The sequence below is a fragment of the Argentina silus genome, assembly GCF_951799395.1.
Source record: "Argentina silus genome assembly, chromosome: 13".
Taxonomy (NCBI): Eukaryota; Metazoa; Chordata; class Actinopteri; order Argentiniformes; family Argentinidae; genus Argentina; species Argentina silus.
In genome coordinates, this window is record NC_139667.1 from 17316298 (window position 1) to 17332696 (window position 16399).

A 16399-nucleotide genomic window follows, 5' to 3' on the forward strand; every position below is an offset into this window, starting at 1 on the left:
CTCAGGAGGCCGCCATCTTGACAAGTTGAAATACGGCATGTCGCAAAACATGTAAAATTCAGTTCGATTGCATATAAGTCATACGGTGGTGCAAAAAAACCCATTTCTGTCGTTTTGATGATATAATTATCACGTTAATACGAAATAATTATCACGTTAATAGAGAGACTGAAATCATCTCGTATTCACGTGAAAAAATCCTGTTAATATGGCATATTATAACGTTAATACTTGATACTTAAATGATCTGGTATTTAGGTGAAAACATCTCGTTAATACGAGATAATTATCACGTTAATTCGAGATAATTAAAATACCTTATCACTAGCCTACATAGCAATGGTTTCACTTAATTGGGATTTCACTGGATTGATTCACTTGGTTCACGTGGTTATGGCACAACTGGTAGAATTAAACTTTAGCCTTGGCTTAAGACATAGCGAAATGTTACTGTCCTTCAGCAATATAGATGGCCTATAGACAGCCTATATAAGGCCTTTACGCAGACATACATACTGTAGCCAGTGGAGGTAGAAATCGGAGAACGGGCTTATTGTAATGCAGGGAACAGAATGAGGAATGGTATCAAACATATACACACACAGGAGGAGATATCATACACACACAGGAGGAGGTATCATAGGATCCTCATTGAAAACAAGGTCGAAATAGACAGAGAAAAACTGTGTTTTGACATACAGTTGTTTCCTCTTCGGAGGCTGGGTGCGCGCTAGCTTCTATTCACATGTAATCGTGCATTGATCATGCAAATGCACTGCCCTCCATAAGTATGGAAAGAGGAAGCAGTTTGTCTTCTTTTAGCTCTACACTCCAACAGTTTGGATTTTAAATCAAACAATTACTATAGGGTCAAAGTAGAGATTCTCAGCTTTAATTCAATGGGGGTTTTTTTCAGATTGGGTTAACCATATAGAAAGATGCTCCCCCTATTTCAGGGCTCCAAAAGTATTGGGGAAAAAACATATAATGTCCAAATAAAGTACTCATGCTTAGTATTTGGTCGATCTTGGCCAATCCTTTGCATGCAATAACTGCCTGAAGTCTGCAACCCATTGATCCCCCAGACGCTGCGTATATTCTCTGGTGATGCTCTGCCAGGCCTGTACTGGACCATCTTCAGCTGTTGTTTGTTTTGATGTCTTTTTGCCTAAAGTCTTATCATCAGGAAATGAAATGCACATTCTATTGGATTTAAATCTGAAGATTGACTTGGCCAGTCAATAACCTTCCACTTTTGACCCTGTATAGCTCCCTAGTTGTTATTGTTTTACTGTCTGATGTAGCACCATCCAATGAATTTGAATTAACCTTCTGCTTTTCGGTCCTTAATAACTCCCTAGTTGCTATGTTTTGGGTTATTGTTTTATTGTATGATGTAGCACCATCCAATGAATTTGGAGGCATCTGCTTGTACTCGAGCAGACAATATGTTTCTGTACACTTCAGAATGCATTCTGCTGCTGCTGTAAGCAGTAATTAAGACAAGTTTGCCAGTTCTTGTGACAGCTATACATGCCCAAACCATAGCATCCCCTCCACCTATTTCACAGATGAAAAATCTTGGGCAAATCCTTTTTTCTCCAAACTTCCCTCTTGCAACCATTCTGGTACATATTATTTGTCCACAAGACCGTTTGCTGGCATTTTAGGTACTTTTTAGCAAACTGTAACCTGACCATCTTTTTTGAGGATAACTAGTGGTTTGCACCTTGCAGTGAAGCCTCTGTAGTTCGGCTGGTGAAATATTCTGCAGATGGTAGTCTCTGACACATTCACACCTACCTCCTCTGCAGAGTGTTCCTGATCTGTGGGACAGTTTTTTAATATTTTTTTTTATTATGGTGAGCATTCTTCGATCATCCGCTATAGAAGTCTTCCTTCTCCTACCAGCCTGTTTGCGATTGCTGAGCTCACCAGTGCTTTCTTTCTTTAGTCTAAGGTCTTGTCTATGTTTCTGATAGATTTTTCTGATATTTCAGCGTCATAATGGCTTCCTTGACTTTCTCTTTGGTCCTCATGTTGACAGACAACAATAGCTGACTCCAAAGGCAAATGCAAAGCCTAGAATAAATACTAGACATTGACAGCTCTCTTATGCTTGCAATTATGTGACGGAACACACCTGACTAACCAGAAACACCTGTCAAGCCAATTTTCCAATACTTTTGGTGCCTTGAAATAGGGGAAATATGTATAAAATGGGTTGTAATTTCTAAATGGTGAAACCAATCAGAAAAAAAGAAAACATTGAATTAAAGCTGAGAATCTCTACTTTAACCTCATACTAATTTTTTGTGATTTCCAATCCAAACTGGAGTATAAGGCTAAAAGAAGACAAAATGCTTCGTCTTTCCAATACTTATGGAGGGCACTGTAACTGTATTGTCTTTCTGTCTATGTTGCTGACAGCCATTACGGTTGAAATGGGTAACCCATGCATAACTGTAACATTAGTTTCGATTGACCGAGATAAGAGTGAGGCTTGTTTCAATGGACCATTTGCGCTTGCAGCAGGTGCTAATCGCATCTCAGGATGTGATTTAGAGATTTTGGCAATAAAAAAAGGTGTGGTAGTCATGAAAATTGACTGCTGACTCTCTCCACTGCAGTCCCACCGATGTGGATGGGGGCATGCCCCCCCCCTGCTTCCTCCTGAAGTCCACGATCAGCTCCTTAGTTTTGCTGATGTTGAGGGAGAGATTATTATCCTGGCACCAGTCCACCAGGTGCTGTACCAGGCAGTGATACAGCCGGTCAGGATACGCTCTGTGGTGCATCTGTAAAAGTTTGTAAGGATCTGGGGGTCCATGCCAAATTTCCTTGCCGGCACTGACGCGCCGTCATAATCACAGAGTGGCTGTGGTGTGACCATGTTAAGTCTTCAGTGATGTGGACACCAAGGAACTTGAAGCTGTCAACTCTCTCCACTTCGGCCCCTCCGAAGCAGATGGGGGCGTGGTCCTCCCCCTGCTTCCTCCTGAAGTCCACGATCAGCTCCTTAGTTTTGATGATATTCAGAGAGAGGTTGTTAATTTGCACCAGTCCATCATGTGGTCTGTCTCTCTCTCTCCCTCTCTCTCTTTCTACCATTCACCATGAGAGTAGAATGTAACATTTATTTATGATGTATTTGCCTTGTAATAGTTGTATAAGTTTACAGTGTTTTTAAAGCCTCATTTGACTTATTCTCACTTGACCATTCTTGCCCTAATCAACCCAAACTCAACAATTCTCTGCACATTGTGTTACTTGAATTACTTGGAGTCAGTTTATTAATATTAACATATACTGTTATTAACAATACTTTACACTTCACATTACATTTCCTTGCCAACACTTCATATTGTAACTGCCAACCTATAAGGCCCTACAGCAACATGATCTACGCGTACTAACATCATCTACGCGTACCCTTCTACCTGTTGAGCTATCAAGACAAGACTTGCAAATATGAAAAGGTACCCGCAATTGTTTTCAGTGTCATCCAGCAGAGATCGGTCTTCTCAGAGCAGCATTAAAACCAATGACAGAAGCCTGTCTGCCTCGGTCCAGCGTCACATCACATTATCTCGGAGCAGTGTGCTTTGGAAAAACGATGCTAGCACTGAACATCCTATCACTACCAAAATGTGGAAGTTTAAGTATATCCTTAGTCAAATGTGCCTGTAGCCCACTTGGACCCACTATCTTTCTCCCTGGGCACACCCTCTGTAAGTGTTGCAACACTATTGTGTGTGTGTGTGTGTGTGTGTGTGTGTGTGTGTGTGTGTGTGTGTGTGTGTGTGTGTCTTGTACAAGCTTGATGATGATGACTATTTATTAAAATAATAAAAAATTAATTCTTGTTGCAACCACTGCCTTTTAGCTTTATTCCCATGCTCCCTCCTTGATTTACAAACCTGTGTTATGGTGAAATATAGTCTGAGGACCTCCCCTCATGATACATAAAGGTGGCGTAGTCTTGCAGTTTCTTAGTAATACTCCCCCACATTACATTATTATAACTAATGAATGGCCTACTGTCAACCTAAAAGGCCCCACATTTAACAATTTATCCATATTGGTGCAACCCACCCTGAGAGATTTTGGCAAATTTGACAGGCATGCTTTTGTGTTTCAATAACAAGGTATAAATCTAGTCCTTATGTTGTAGCAATTTCATGTAGCCAGGTAAAACAGCTGACACCACCAGTATTTTATCACCAGTTTATCTGCACATACACCCCATACAAAGTGTCTGAAATTATAGCCTTCAATATTTTTTGGACGCTTAAAAACATATTCACTCAACTTCAGCTTTAGTATGGTAATGTAATAGAAACATTGCTAATAGTAGTACATGCATACAATATTGGTACCTGTTTGAAAAACAAGCTGATAAAATGCAATACAGTCCTTGTTTACATTTGGAGGTAAAGGACAATCCCCAACTCAAAGATATTCAGACTTGACAGGATTTTCAACATAAAACAACAAGTTCAACATCTGGAATTTATTTGTTTAGTTTCTTGCAGACTTCTGCATCCATGTGTGCAACTGTTGTAGCAGGTTAAATTTCTGGTGTAGCAGGTTAAATTACTGCACTGTAGCAGCTACCTTAGGCTGCACCTATACAATTCTACAAGTTCTCCAGAAGTGCATTGGGGTATGGGGTGATTTAGGACTGGGGGTATCACCCGATGCATTTTCATTAGTGGTGTCAGTTGATTAAAAAAAATGTTGCCTTATTTACCACCTTGCAATGCAATTTAGAGATTCTGAGGTGGGAGATGCTGTATGATGAAGCACCTTCCAATGAGTTTCGAGGCTTTGCTTGAGCAGACAAGATGTTTCTGTACACTTCAGAATTCAGTAGTTACATCATCAATGAAGACAAGTTAGCCAGTTCCAGTGGCAGCCATACATGCCCAAGCCATAACACACCCTCCACCACATTTGACAAATGAGGTGGTACAGAATGCTGTGGATGTTGGGCAGTTTTTTTTCTACCACACTTTCCTCTTGTCCTCATGTTCATCTTGTCTCATCTGTCCACAAGACCTTTTTCCAGAACTCTGCAGGCTCTTGGAGGTACTTTTTAGCAAACTGTAACCTGGCCATGTTTTTTTAGTAGTGGTTTGCACACTGCAGTTTTTCTCTTTCAATTTCACTTGCAATCACTCTGCTACATGATATTATTCATCGTATCTGTCCACAAGAGCTCACCAGTGCTTTCGTTTCTTTTAAATAGTACCAAACCTGATGTTGGTAAGCCTAAAGTTTGGGCTATGTCTCTGATAGATTTTTTCCGATTTTCCAATGCAGAGACTCTGCCACATGTGAGGACTAAAGTGATGAGATCAATAATTTGTCTGGGGCCACCTGTTTGCAGATTTGTATAAAGCACACATAGCGGTTGAAGCTGTTGAGTCCACTGGATTGGGTGGTCTGTCTGGTTGCATGTGACGGGGTCCAAAGTAAAAATGGGCCCATGGAAAATCGAGAAGAAATAGCCCACCTCTGATCAGCGCGTCACATAATACTACAGTGGACGCTCCTCCCCCTGTCTGGATTTTTTTCAGACAACCTCTCATCTGACTCTCAGAGGCGGCTCACACTAACTCGCGCACAGACCGTGGAAAATAGGAACAGAAGATGGCTGACCTAAACTGGTATAGCGAGCCCTCAACGGCATCATTAACTTCACCAGGGTTGTTCATACGCTTGACATTCTCCTTTGGGCAACTCTAAAGCGGCCCCGCCTCACACTTGTCCAGCCTACCCCCACCAGAAATATTGACAGAGATATTATTAAAAATGGCAGAGATGGAAAAAGAGGGCAGACCCCCCGAAAATAAAAGAAGCAGAAAACCGGCTCATCCAGTTAAAAGGGAAATCAACGAAGAAATGAAGGTAAGGGAGCCCATTGAAGCTTACCGTTTGCCGATTACGCATGGAAATAGAGCAATCGTGAAAGCGTGTCATCTCTGTTGATGCATTGAGCGCTCAGCCTCTTTCACATTCACAGAAGAGCAATGTAGGCTACTGGATGAATTGCCAACTTTAGTGCCTGCACTGGTTCAAATGTCATATTCTTCTTTTGACAATTAAACTCACTTATACAGGAATGTCAGCTAGGTATTAAACTGCCTTCAGATAATGTCGTACAAATTATGCAGCTAGCCTTAGAATAAAAATAGATTAGGTTATATTGTCTTGCCATATGTATCACGCTCTTCTTCGTCTTTTTCGTTCCACTTTGACTTTTTGTCAATAGACAGACAGTTCACAATCTGGACAATTGCAATTCATGTAATTTGCGTGCTTTCCCTTACCATTGGAGATCATGGAAAATGCAGTGCGTCAGTCACGGCGTCAACAGTGCCACTACTACTACTACTACTACTACTATTACTACTACTACATCACACTATCGCTAGCCCCGCCGAAACAACATATAGGGTACTCAAGAATAAAACGTTGTGGGGAGATACTTCCTCAATGGGCAAGACAGGCTAAAATTGTTTAGATTCAATGTGCTGGCTTTATTTTGGCGTCGTCTCTAGACTGCGTCGTGAACGCAATCAAATGATGTCTGTCCAGCTGTAGGCGATCGAAGCACCAGAGGCGGGTATTACAGATGTGCGTCCACAGGCTGCACGCGCCAGACTGGACAAGAGCACCTTATTCCTCGTGCGTTATGTTTATGCATACCTTTTAATATGACACGATGACAAAACTCTGCTCGCGATTTATTAATCCAGGTGCTACAATTTCCTATTAGAAACTGCATTCCTTGTGCTTTCATAGGCCTACATCTTAGACCGCGACGGAATGGCATTTGCAGCGAGCCTATCGCGGCTTTGTCTCAGGATTTCATGTGTTCATTGTTTGTACACATTCAGTATATGGGTTGAGGAAATATTTCCCTTTTCAGAATAATAACGAGGGCAGAGTTTTAGGCCCTATCTATAGGCAATGCATATTTTTAATATTGATTTTCGACGAATTATTTAACAAATAATGACGATGTTGGGGTACATCATTCCCTCAATTTTCTTTAGAGGTGTGTGCTCTGGGTTTCAGTGCTGTGTAAACACCCCGTTAAAGCAACATCCACTTGTTGTGAAGTGGCACGTCATATAATTGAGTGTTAATAACCATTGCAACGGGAATTCTAATTGTGACAGATATTGCCCCTTTGGATATTGGTACTCATTTGTTATCATACTTTTGATGCCTTTTTTGGTATTGATTAATCCACTGTAAAATCGAGTCTCATAGCCTATGCTGCACTTGGATGTGCAATCTTTGGTGCATTTGATTGTAAAATTAGTAGGCAATTATTTAGTGGCAATAGTTTTGAAATAGGCAATAATGTCTGATTGGCAGCAGTCTTTATCTTATTAAGAAATGTTTAAAATGTGTTCATCAGATAGATAGTTTACCTGCACTATATGGACAAAATGACACAATCATCATTCTTGGCCTCTGAGGTGCAGACTGGAGATGTAAAAAGACAGAACAAATCTGTCATTTCATCCTGCTCCAATGAGCTTAGTTTAAAGTGTGGAAGGTGACATGCATGATTATCTCCACATGAAGGGTACACCGGATATCTCCTTTACTGCCAAATGTGAGATTCATTTATTCATAATTAATACTATATACTTCATGATCTATTCAATTATTGTCCATGAGGTTTTAAACAATTTCTTTCATTATTGTATTATCATTATGGACTTCAGACCTGGGACACCAGGTGAGTGAACTAAATAATTAATTGACATTCATTGATCAATTGATTAATTACCAGGTAGAAAAGAAAACCACCAGTACTTCCCTGCTGGTTCCCTGTAGTATATGCAGATGTCTCCATATATGTATAGTATGTACAATTAATGAGTTAAAATTCTTTGCCAGTGTATTCCGGCTATGCCGGAAGTGATTATCAAGGAGGCGGTAATGGAGAAAGAGGTCAACTTACCAGTATAGGTCAAAGGTCAGTGCGAGACAAATCCAATCAAAGTAAGAAGCCTTCATGACAAATTATGAAATTTTCAAATTACAGTCTAAAATGATAATTACACAATAATAACCTATTTTGATTTCATTCATAAATAATAGCGCCACAAGGCACCATTTTGGACCAGGTAGTTAATTGTGTTGAATTATTGAAGAAATTCCAGGTAAATATCAGTGCAACTGATTTTTTGTCATCTTATTCAATTCTGGTCCTGGAAACTCACAGGGCATGCTGTTCTAGCCTAGCACCACTGACAGACCTGGTTTAAGAAATCAATTGAACATGATTACTTGATTAGTTGAATCAGGAGTGTCTGCTTTGACAACCAAATAACACACTGGATTGTAAAAGTGAAAGTCTTTGACATGTTCCATTTGCAATTCCAGTACAATTACTTTTTTCAATTACATTTTATTGGTTTGTGAGCAGCGGCCCTTTAAACTGTCCAAGACAAATTTCCCTCTGGGGACAGAAAAGTTGATCTTATAATTGATAAATTAGGTACCAGGAAGAAATAAAAACCAGTAGGACTGAGGGCATTGAGGACTAGAGTTGTGCACCCTATGTAAGCACTTAAGAGGAGTTCATTGGAAGAAACGGGAATCTTGTGTTCAAAGTTTGATTGATCTTAACTATTCCTAACTGACGACGAGTGCACACTCACAACGCATGTAATAAACTTAAGACCATGACAACATTTGCCCATATATTGTTGAGGATCCCCATGCCAATTCTTGCAGTGGGACAGATTTACTAAGATTTTGCTCCAGGTCCAAAGTAAACCAAACCACCACAACAAGGCTAAAACATTAGACTCTCTTTGTGTACACCTTTCTTATTCGTTCTCATAACCCAAGATTACTTTCCTTTTTGTTCTCTTGTTTCATGCAGGGGGAAAAACACATTTTAGACACATTTCCATGGTCAGAGTCTGTTTCTGCTTTTATCTCGAAATTAGTTTGTTTACAGCTTCTACATTCAGCAATCTTTGCTACACACTGTAACTTATTATTCCCTTGATCCGAGGCTGAAGACCTGTTTGCTACTTTAAAACTTTTGCCTATTTTCTTTCTTTCTTTTTCCCTTCTCACTGGCCCTTTCTAAAAAGCAAGAGAAAAAAAATCACACAATGTGCCCTTGTGAGGAATCATACCTCTGAAAAACCAAACAGTCTGACAGTGTTTCCTTCATCTTGTGCCGCTTTAATGTGCAGCATGGTAAAATAAGCCACAGTAAGTAATCGAGGCGAAGGGGGAGTGGAGGGGGTGGGATAGAGGATTGTAGAGGGTAAGAGCAAGGGAGAAAGGAATGTATACAGCAATAGGCTGCCTAAGCTGTAAAAACGGAAACCTGAGTGTCTGTGCCGACTCGGATATCAAGGAAGGTAGGGGGAAATGAAAGCGGAGGGATGGGAGAGAGAGAGAGAGAGAGAGAGAGAGAGAGAGAGAGAGAACAAGGGAATGAAGAAGTGTGGGCCCAGAGAGTCTGAAGGAGGGCCTTGCTCAAGGAAACTTGGCGTGCGGATTAGGGAATTTTATCACGGTGTACTGTGACCTACTCTGGTTTCTGCCCACAATGTATCAGATTCCTCCTCACTCGCACCTATCAGCCTCTTGCTAACTGAAGGAAACAAGGGAACTGCTGCCTTGTGTAGTATAATAACATCCTTGTTCTAAACAGCTAAAGTTTCATCATTTTCTGGACTTTGAGGGTGACAGCAAGTTGGCAAAAGAGCTATGATTGGGTTGAATGGATCTTATTTCTGTTTGTGTTGTGGTATATTTTTGACCGCCTGAAATGTACTGTGTATGTTTAATGAAGGGTTGGTGGGGTTTTGTCCAGTTTGAGAGAGCTTATAGCTTATAGTTTTCTGCTCAGTTAAACTGCTCTTGCTGAATGTTTGCCCCTTAAAGCAACAGTCTGCACTCATTATGCTTACAAACATAAAAATCCACTGTTACCACATTCATCATTTATACTACATAACCAATTTCCATAGTATTTACTACTGAGATAAGGAGATGTGTTTTTTAATGGTTTGCTATGGATGCCCAATCCCAAATCGACTCATAGCCAGGCACTCTAGATCGGTAAGGATTGGATACATATCAGCAATATGCTAGTTCCATCTTGCCCCCTGATTGGACAGCTATCTAATCTTCTCAGATTTATCTCAGATATAAGTGACTAGGGGGTTGGGGCTAGACGTTGGGTTGGGAACAGGATATCCAAGAAAGGGGGCCAAAGTCCAGAGAGTATGCGCATCTGCAGTGGACTCCAAGCACTGCCTCCCTACCTCCTCATGAGCCATGCCTGCTGCTTTCATGGCCTGCCATCCAGATTGTGTTGCACTCTCTTTACCACTCCCAATTTCTGGAAGTGGCAGGGTGACAGAGGGGACAGGGAGTGAAGGAGAGGGCAATGACAGAGAGAGAGAGACAGCCGATGGTGGTCGGCTTTGCACCCTTTCATTTCCTTAAAGTAATATGATCCAGCAACTAGAGAGAGCGACCACGTGGGTCAAGTCAGAGTGGGACCGAGTGGGTCCGATCCAGCTCTAACAAATAACTGGGTCAATGACCAAAGACTGGTCTGTAACATGTCAAAACCGTATCAGTCTTTGAAGGAAGTAACATGCCAGAATCTAACATAGACATAGAATAGTCGTGAACACAAAGGATTACTTTTATTTTATAGCAAACAATCTTGAACTAACCTTTTATGTGTCAGCTAATGATGTCAAACTGAACATGCTCTTTTCACTTTTTTCACACATTTTAAATAGCATTTTTCTTGCTCTTGATTTTGTTGTTGCTACATGTAAGTGTGTTGTTGGTTTAGCTTCTAGTGTGATAAAAACATAATCTTTTTTGTGCTATAGATGAGGAGTGAGCAGTCGTAGCTGTGCTGTTGTATTCTTATTTCATACTCTTTTTGTGACACTGATAAGTATCAGTTAAAAATGCTACATATGCCTTTCAACATCGCTAGTGACACCTAGTGAATGGATTATATAACTGCTATGGTGGGGCAGAAAGGCAGGCTAATCATTCCAGAAGTTTACTTGCTAATTGTTTACTTCACATTTTGGGATGTTCCACTTCTTTAAAATGTTTTCCTTGTTTAGCCCTGACCTTGGCTGTAGTTGATTAGCCCAGACAGTCTTTAGTTATATGTTGCTTCCTTAGATACTGAGTAGTCATATTTTAGGCCCTGTAGGGCCCCATTCATTTTGGGTCCAAATAGGTCCAAAACACCTGCAGACACTCCAACCCAACTCATATAATGACAGAATCCCTCTCAGAAAATTGTGAGCTATATTTTACCAGCATAAAAAAGCAGTCTTAGCATTATTTTTCTAAAAAGTCACTTTTCTAGGCTGTAATACACTTTGGCATTTCTTTGTCAAAGTGGATTACAGCGTTGTAAATGGACTTTTCAATTACAAAATGTAATGCAGACAAAAGTCTTCAGAGGGGGATACTATCATAATATTAGTTGGTTTGGAGTGTCTGCAAGGTGTTTTTGACATATTGTATTTCCAGAATGAAATGGGCCCAAAATATGACTCCTACAAGGAAGCAAAATATCTAACATCTATATCTAAATACCTATTTGGGCTAATCAACTACATGCAAAGTCAGGGCCAAACCAGGAAACAATTCAGTTTAAAGGAACATCCCTTTAAACTGCATGGTTCATATACACATGCAATACATTAAGTAAATCAATTGCCTACCTTATTTTAAGGTAACACATTTTAAAAATGTAACTTACTCAACTTGTCGCGTGGGGAAGTGCCCCTTCCTGTCCAATTAGGTCACATTTTAATCTTCACTGTTTCCATGAAGCATGTTAGCAACAACTAGCACGTTAGCAACAACTTGCATAACTTCTAGTGGTTAAGGTTAGGGTTAGGGTTAGAGTATGGGTTGAGCATTAACTTTGAGGGGTTAGGGTTAGGAATAGCTTCCAAAGTGGTTAGGGGAAGCAAACAAAACCACTAAAAGCACTTTTGTCAAAATTGTTCCAAAGCCGTCTTGAATCCGCAACATTGTTGTTGCAAGCCTTGGTTATACATCCGCTCACCATCCCCAACCTACCACCTACCAAAGCATTCTTCCTTTTGTATCTTCCTGCCAGTTAATGTTACCTGATTTGTAAAATGTTTACATCCTACAGACATTATTTACGTATGATTTCGTACAAAATGATGATGATGAGATCAGGTTCACTCATTCAGTCAGGTGTTTAATTGACTTTAAACTTCCCCCAAGATTGCAAACACAATGTGCTGTAACATGTAGCTACTGTAGCCTTGTAAAAGGAGGGGGAGATTTATCGCAGTTATGGCAACGACTAGATCAGATTTGCAGTTCTTATTATGTGCACAGCCATGAAACTTATTGCAGCATATTTATGAAACAGTAATATGTAAATGAGTGACCACCGTAAATAAGTACAAGCACTGCAATTACTTCATTTTCTACCCATGAAAAAATCTGCTTTTGCGCGTTTTGCATTGGTAACAATCTGAAACAAGTTGCATTGATCCAGTAGGCCAATTGCTTCAATGCAGGACATTCTTAATGAAGATTGCAGGTTGTAGAGAGGCGAGTAAAAGTGTTCACATTTATTATCTTTGGTTGTCGGGATTGGAACCATCCATTCTTTAAATCAAGTACTGGTGTTTAACAAATATGTTTTCTTTCTCTGGCTAAGTCTTATTGATTTGTTCTCATCTCATGACTTGCTGTGTTTATTCACAGTCCGCAGTTTGACTCAGAGTGGACATTTTCAAGGGACGTTGATATGCTTTGATATTATGAAATTACCTCCCTGATACAGCGGTATCAGCAGAGGTATCCCGTAGTTGACAATTAAATGCTTGATTTAGTGCTGTCTGATTGACAGTTGTAATGCCAGAATGTAATGAAATGACTCGTGTCTCATCAGGTTCGGGCTGAGCGGGCCCACCCATGGGCAGGCAAGGAGGGTGATATCCATGGCAACCCACCCTACTCCATGGTGAGCCCCATTGTCCGTGTGAGACTACAGTGCTGTAGTGTATAGAGTATATAGTGTATAATGTCTGAGATTGTGACATAGATTGCAGGTTGTATGTGTGAGGGACTGAAGTTTGTGTCAGTGAGTTAGTGTAAGAACAATATTGTGCTCCTTACATGTAAGGGGACTTGTCTAGTTTTCTCAATATTAATAAAGGTGTTCCGCAGGGTTCGATTCTAGGTCCATTTACCTAAGTCCATGCTGTTTATCATTTACATAAATAATGTTGATTTGTCCTTGAACAATTGTAAATTCCATCTTTATGCTGATGATACTGTTGTCTACTCCTGTGGTCCCTCAACTCAGCAGGCCATTCTTGACCTCCAGCATGGTTTTGATTCTATTTAACAAGTTTATGTTTTCCTCTAGATCTGTAATATTGATTACAGTGATCTGCATAATTGTACCCTGAAGGGATACCAATTTGAACAAGTCCCTCATTATAAGTACCTGGGTATTTGGATTGATGATAAACTGTCCTTTAAAATGTGTTGGAAAAAAAAGAAAAAAAGATCAAGAAAAAAACTGGATCAAGAATTTGTGAGTTAAAATTGTTTTTTTTTGTATATAAATAAGTTCTTGTTATTCCTATTTTTGGGATAGTTTTTGCACCCACCATTGCCTTTTGTATGAGTCTGTGGGTTGGGGGTCTTTGACTTTGGGGTTTTTGAGTATAAAGTAGTTCTTGTAAAACTCCCCATTTTACCTCACATCACTGCTTTCATTGCGACCTAGTGGTGATAAGATATGCTCTCAGAGCTTGTTATTTTTCTTTTGCTTTTAGCTACTGTGCTCCTCATACTTGGAATGATCTGCAGAGTAGACTGAGGTTGAAGCATTTGGTCCCAATCGTTTTTAGTCCTTGGTTAGGGACCAGCTCACAAAGGCATGCTCTTGTTTTGATTAATTACTGTGTGTATTTTGTATTTGACTGTGTTGTATATTTAATGTGTTGTCTTGTAATTTATATTGTGGACAGGGCGCACCTGCAAAATTAGTCTCACAGTGTTTTCCCTGGATAAATAAAGGTTAAATAAATCTACCAATCTCGTGTTCCTTGTATGTGATAGGGTCCTCCTTTTAAAGGATGGCAACTGACTGGAAACTGACTTTTGGATGCAGAGAGATATAGCAGCTTAGTAGTTGTCTACTGTTAGAGGCTGATGTTTCAGGCTGCATCTTGACTGTCCCTCCTAAAGACCTTTTCACCCCCCACTACCTGTACAGTTACTCTACTGTAAAAAAAAAAGAAAGAGTAATCGTTCCTTCTTCTAGCATTGTGACTGCCAATGGCCCCTGGTCCGAGCACAGATTTTTTTTGTTATGGTGACTGATGTATAGATGATTCATTTACTTAAGACAAATGTACTTTGGATCTGCTAAAAGCATCTGCTAAATGTAAAAAACTAAAAATGTACATGATAAAGCGGACTCTATAAACTAGTGGTCACATGACCAACTAACACAAGTTAACATTACGAATGAGAATAGTGTATGAACAAATTGACCAATTTAAAAACATACAAAATAAACAAACTGTAAACAAATGGAATTTGAACCACGTCTAACACTGTGTGTGTCAAAGATAACACAGGAGACTGGTGCACATGGGCCTAATCCGAGAAACTCAAAGAATGAATGGTCTGTATCTCCTTAAATATTCTCCAAACAATAGAACATAGGTGGAAGAGGCCTGTTGGCCTATACTATATAGATTACAATAGCAAAGGAATTGACAACAGGATGCTATACCATGCATGCTCATTCAAATCTGTAAATAGGTGTTCCGGGCTGAGACAGGGGAGCATTGATCACCATTCACAATGGAAGATCAAACGATCACTGTCTTCGGATCAGCCACATTTAAAAACATTTAAATCACATGGCTGGCGCCACCAAATCTGTCTACAGCTTGACCAAAATTCACATTACGTTGTTTATACAGGAATAACATGGCTGCCCTATTGTTCTTTGGTGCTGGGCCCCCCCATAACAAATCAGGTGATTCCCATCAGCTCAGAAATATTTACATGGACACCCCCATAAGCATTAGAAATGGTCCATCCCATTTTCAGGGCTCCTTCTTATGGTAGATGTGTAATTTGAACTTTGGTCTACACATCATATGATTTGATGTTGGTTCAGAGATAGTCTCAGTGCAGGGGTGGAGAAAGAGGGGGGTGTTGACTTGCTGAAAACCTCCATCCCGACTTTTTACTTCCTTCGCCCTCAGAATCTCAATCGAGATTCTGGGTTCTGAGATTAGTTTAAAGATGCTGAGTCTATTGACAGTTCAGGTGCAGAGTGGAGTCTTGCATAGAAAGCAAGCAAGCAGGTCACGTGGGATCCATACATCATTGCCTGTTTCACAGCCCACAACCCACTTCAGATTTAGATAAACACACATGCTCCAACAACACTTAAAGAAGTGACATACAAAAAAAATAAAACGATATGTATATACAATAGTTACAATACAGAGATAAAGGATTCAGAATAGAATGAAATAAAAGAAAATTAAAGTCAGAAAAGTGTGTTTTCAATCATAATTTAAAAATTGACACTGTCTCAGTTTGGAACATTATTACAAAAGTACTGGTGAGCTCAGCAATCACAAACGGGCTGGTAGGCCAAGGAACGGTGGCTGACCGAAGAATGCTCACCATAATTAAGAAAACCCCCAAAACAGGTTACAGTTTGCTAAAAAGTACCCAAAAAGCCTGTAGATGTCTGGAAAAAGGTATTGTGGACAGATAAGATGAATATTATCATGGACTAAAGTGATTGTAAGAGGAAAGTGTGTAGAAAAAAAGGATCTGTCCAAGATTTATGGCATACCACCTTATCTGTGAAACATGGTGCAGGGGGTGATAGGTTTGGGCATGTATAGCTGCCACTAGAACTTGCTAACTTAATTGATGATTGTAACTGCTGACAGCAACAGCTGAATGTATTCTGAAGTGTACAGAAATATCTTCTGCTCGAGTGCATGCAAATGCCGCCAAATTCATTGGTTGGCACTACGTCAGACAGTAAAACAATTACCCAAAACAGAGGTAGAGAGTTGGTTGGTTGAGTGGTTTAGAGTGGTAGAGTTGGTTGGTTAAGTGGTTGAGAACGGGTCTCTTTCAGTAAACTCAGTTTGACATCTCACAATGGGATATGCTCCCCCGGGTAGCCTATTCTCTGAAACCCTATTCAATCATTCCTAGAGTTGGATGGTTAACCGGATGAGTTTCTGGAGTTACAAAAAGCTTAATAGTTAAAGTGTAATAGGTTTAAGAATGCTTTTATCAGGGTTGTGGA

The 16399-nt window shown here is 40.0% G+C and overlaps 1 protein-coding gene across 1 annotated transcript in view; it reads left to right on the forward strand.

Annotated features, from left to right (window-relative positions):
* Window positions 1-5670: 5670 nt before the first annotated feature.
* sobpa (sine oculis binding protein homolog a) overlaps window positions 5671-16399 on the forward strand; it is a 54712-nt gene continuing 43983 nt past the window's right edge. Inside the window, exons 1-2 of the mRNA XM_083684149.1 lie at window positions 5671-5913; window positions 12983-13054. Coding sequence (XP_083540275.1) covers window positions 5818-5913; window positions 12983-13054 — 168 coding nt within the window. The 5' untranslated portion in view covers window positions 5671-5817. The remainder of the gene's footprint in view (window positions 5914-12982; window positions 13055-16399) is intronic.